Source organism: Microtus ochrogaster, chromosome 4 (assembly GCF_000317375.1).
Source record: "Microtus ochrogaster isolate Prairie Vole_2 chromosome 4, MicOch1.0, whole genome shotgun sequence".
Taxonomy (NCBI): Eukaryota; Metazoa; Chordata; class Mammalia; order Rodentia; family Cricetidae; genus Microtus; species Microtus ochrogaster.
Genome location: NC_022011.1, coordinates 40,927,264 through 40,930,690, shown reverse-complemented (window position 1 = coordinate 40,930,690; position 3,427 = coordinate 40,927,264). Strand labels below are relative to the sequence as shown.

Below are 3,427 nucleotides of genomic sequence, written 5' to 3'. Positions count from 1 at the left end.
AGCCTAGTGACCATCTGTCTCATTGCAGTGAGCCCCTCTTCTCTGTGCTTCTGAGGGGCGACTGCCCTGCACTCCCCACTGCAGTGGCTGGCGTACCTGGGTGCTGCTGCCCCTGCAGTGGGCCAGACACTGCATCTTGCTCTCTGCTGCAGACCCAGAACAGTAGAGTGTCTGGCAAGGACTGGATTTTCAAAAAATATTTAGTGACTGAATGGATGGATGAGTCAATATCTGCATCCCACACTGCAGGAAATGTCTGAGAACAGATCTGAGTGGGAGGTTCCTGCAAGGCCTGGGAGAAGCCCCTGGGCTTTGGGGTGCTAGGTGGCGAAGAGCAGACACCCCAATCCCCTCCCACCCGTTCGCGCAGGCCCCCCGGGGCCCCAGAGCCGGCTTCCAGATGTTAAGCTCCGTGTCTGCCTTACCTCCTAGCTTTTCCATCTGCACTGCCGGACCAGATTCCCGCAGCCAGCATCGCGGGCAGCCAGGCCAGCCGTCCCCAGCGTCTTCCTATTTTAGACATCTCGCCGCCTCGGTCCCTTCTAATGTTTCCAGGCAGGCTGCGGGGGGAGGAAAAAGAGGTTACTGCTACTTTAAATGTACTGTATGAAGGCGAGGGCTGGAAAGGGGCCTGCTTGCAGGAATACCCAGTCATCTAGTTGGAGAAGCCGCCAGATGGAATACAAAAGGAGAAGCTCAGGCGCTCATGGAGACGGCCTCGGTTCATAAATCAGGTGGGGCCGCGGCCCGGGGGCCCACACACCATGGAGCCCAACTCCCTCCTGGACCCAGGCGACTCCTACGGTAAGTGAGCCAAGCCAGCTAAGCGGCTAACTGGCAGAGTTTGGGATTTTAGCCCACTGCTCCAGGAGACTTTGCTTAGCTTTTGGAATCGGAGTTGAACCGGTGGGGGGAGGCAGGCATCTGGGTGCCGACTGGCCTCTGTGATCGGGGCAGGCATGGGTGCCCTGGGTCAAGGGTCAGGGGTTGAAGGGTCCCCTTAGATGAGACATTGGCATGGTCCAGCAAAGAGTTTCTTCTGTTTGAACTTTGCTCTTGGCCAAGAAGGAAAGTAAGTTTATGGCCCTGCTCCTAGGTCTCACTCTTGGTCCCCCAGCTCTGCCTGCTGCCGTGCGAATTCAATTAGTGAAGTCTGCAGAGAACCAGAAATGAGCAGGCAACTGAATGTACCTTGTAATTAAAGGCCAGGGCACACTGAAAATTCCCAGCTCCTCTCTCTGGTACATAAGGCCCCAGGCTGCTCTAGTAGGGGAGATTCTCCGCTCAGCTCCCCAGGGCCACTCGGAGCCCTGAGCAGGGCTGGAAAAGAGTTGCAAGGGTTAGAGCCCAGCAGAGTGGGGCCGGAACCAGGGAACCAAGAAGGTTCCTCCAGGGAGGTTTCAACAGGCCCGGGATCCCCAGGACCTGCAGGTATCCGAGCCTGCTACTTAGCTGTCCAGACTGCTCCCGTTTGGCCAGGACGCTGGCACACAGTGACTGTCTCCCAGCAACAGAGAGAAGCAGGAGGGTGGGAGGATAGCGGAGGGAAAGAGGCTGGGGGGCAGGTTGAGGGGTTCACTGGGGAGACAGCGCTGTTAGCCTCAGATTGTTAGGTCTTCTGTAGCTAATGGCTTATGTGACTCTTTTTGGGGCTGTGGTCCTTTGGGGAGCACACACTCCACTCAAGAACGATAGCTCTTCTCCTCCCAGACTCCCTTGTTCTAGCCAGGCCTAGCTGCCTGGCCCAGAGTCAAGGCCAAATTCCCTTCCTCCTGGAGCAGCCAAGCTCAGTCCAGGGAGAGAAACTGCCGCCCTCAGGGAGCTGGGCCAGGCCCTACCATGGACCTGACATCTTCAGACAGTCAGGCGACAGAACACTGCACCCTGAGTGACCTGTGGGTCACTTCATCCAAGTAACAATCAGTCCTCGAAGTGGGGGAGGGGAGGGGACTACAGCTTCTGTTCTGGAAGAGGTTTTGGTCTGGAATGGGAGGATGTCCATGATCCCAAGACCTGCTTTAGGGGGTGTATTCCTGATGGGGAACCCCGGGGACGCACTGTCTGAGCTATGAAATAGGCTTGCCGCTTCTTGGGATTGTCTGCCTCAAATGTGGCAAGGCTTGGGAATGGTTCTTAAATACTCCTTCATGCTGCCCAAGAAAGGCACAGACTCAATCCGACCTGCGAAACTGTGGGGATGGGGAGTGGTGGCCGGGATCAATGTGGCTAAGCAAAGCTCTGGTGTTTGGGGAGCCCTTCCCTAGCCAGGGACATCTCAGGAGCTTACAAATCCCCTCTCAGTTCCCTGGGCTTGCCAGCAGCAGCCTCTGAGCAGGACGAAGTTGGAAACTGAGGCAGCTTCCGTCTCGGTGGCGTGCAGCCTGCCCCTTGTCTCAGGCTGTTGATCTTCTGTGATCTGCTAGGGCAGGGCATGTGTGTCTCTTTGTGTGTGTGTGTGTGTGTGTGTGTGTGTGTGTGTGTGTGTGTGTGTGTGTGTGTGCAGGACAGAGGAGGCTTCTGGGGAGGCCAGAGGAGGAGGCCTTGCACACGCACTCTCTCTGGGATGGTCCCAGGAGGGCCGAGCAAGGTCTGACTCCCACCAAGTCAGCCTCAGAGGTCTATAGCTGAAACCTTTCCTAGGGCAGGGCATTAATGAAGCCTCCCCTCTGGCCCTCGTTCTACGTTCGCCCATTTATTCGTTGGCCCAACCTCTACTCTCAGGCCTCGAGCTGGGCTCCGGGAGCCAAACTTTGCCTCTGTCTCTATGAAGTTCCCAGGTTAGTCTGAGTGAGGACTACTCTGAGGAAGGAGCCCAGGAATTGTGGAACCCTTTGTCCCAGTGTCTAGGAGGTTTTTCCAGAAGAGGTGATTTCACGACATTGCTAGTCTCTGTCAGTGTGGATGTCCATGACACAATGTTTTAGGCTGGCCAGCCCTTACTGTCCCAGAAGCTAGAAGTGTACGACTGTTTCCGGATGACCTGGTTTCTGCGCAGAACTCTGCTCCCAGCTTCTGGATGGTTCCCTTCTGTTCAGTCTGTGCACATGGAGAGAAAAGACGAGTGCTCTGGGTTTCCTGGACCAGGGAGCCACCTCATTTAACCTTAGTTTCTTCCGTGAGGCTCCAGCACCATGCATGGGAGGTTAAGGTGTGGCCGTGGGAGTGGACAGGTCACTCGCATCCTTCAGGACTCCCTCCTGAAACATTTCCTTCTGGCTTCTGGGATGGCCACACCTGCGGCTTCCTCCCATTTCCTGACCCTTCTTTCCCTACTATCCACATGGCCTCCTTCCGGGGCTGAGCCATCTGGCTGCGGCTCCTTCTCTCTGGGCCGGGCGTGCTGCCCTAACCTATCCCAGGGCCTCCATACCTGCAGCTTCCTCTGTCTGGGCCAGGCGTGCTGCCCTAACCTATCCCAGGGCCTCCA

At 56.6% G+C, this 3,427-nt stretch overlaps 1 protein-coding gene across 1 annotated transcript in view; it reads left to right on the top strand.

Moving 5' to 3' along the window:
• The first annotated feature begins 558 nt into the window (after positions 1–558).
• Dab2ip (DAB2 interacting protein) overlaps positions 559–3,427 on the top strand; it is a 173,154-nt gene continuing 170,285 nt past the window's right edge. The window contains exon 1 of the mRNA XM_013345903.2: positions 559–804. Within this exon, the coding sequence (XP_013201357.1) occupies positions 765–804 (40 nt within the window). The 5' untranslated portion in view covers positions 559–764. The remainder of the gene's footprint in view (positions 805–3,427) is intronic.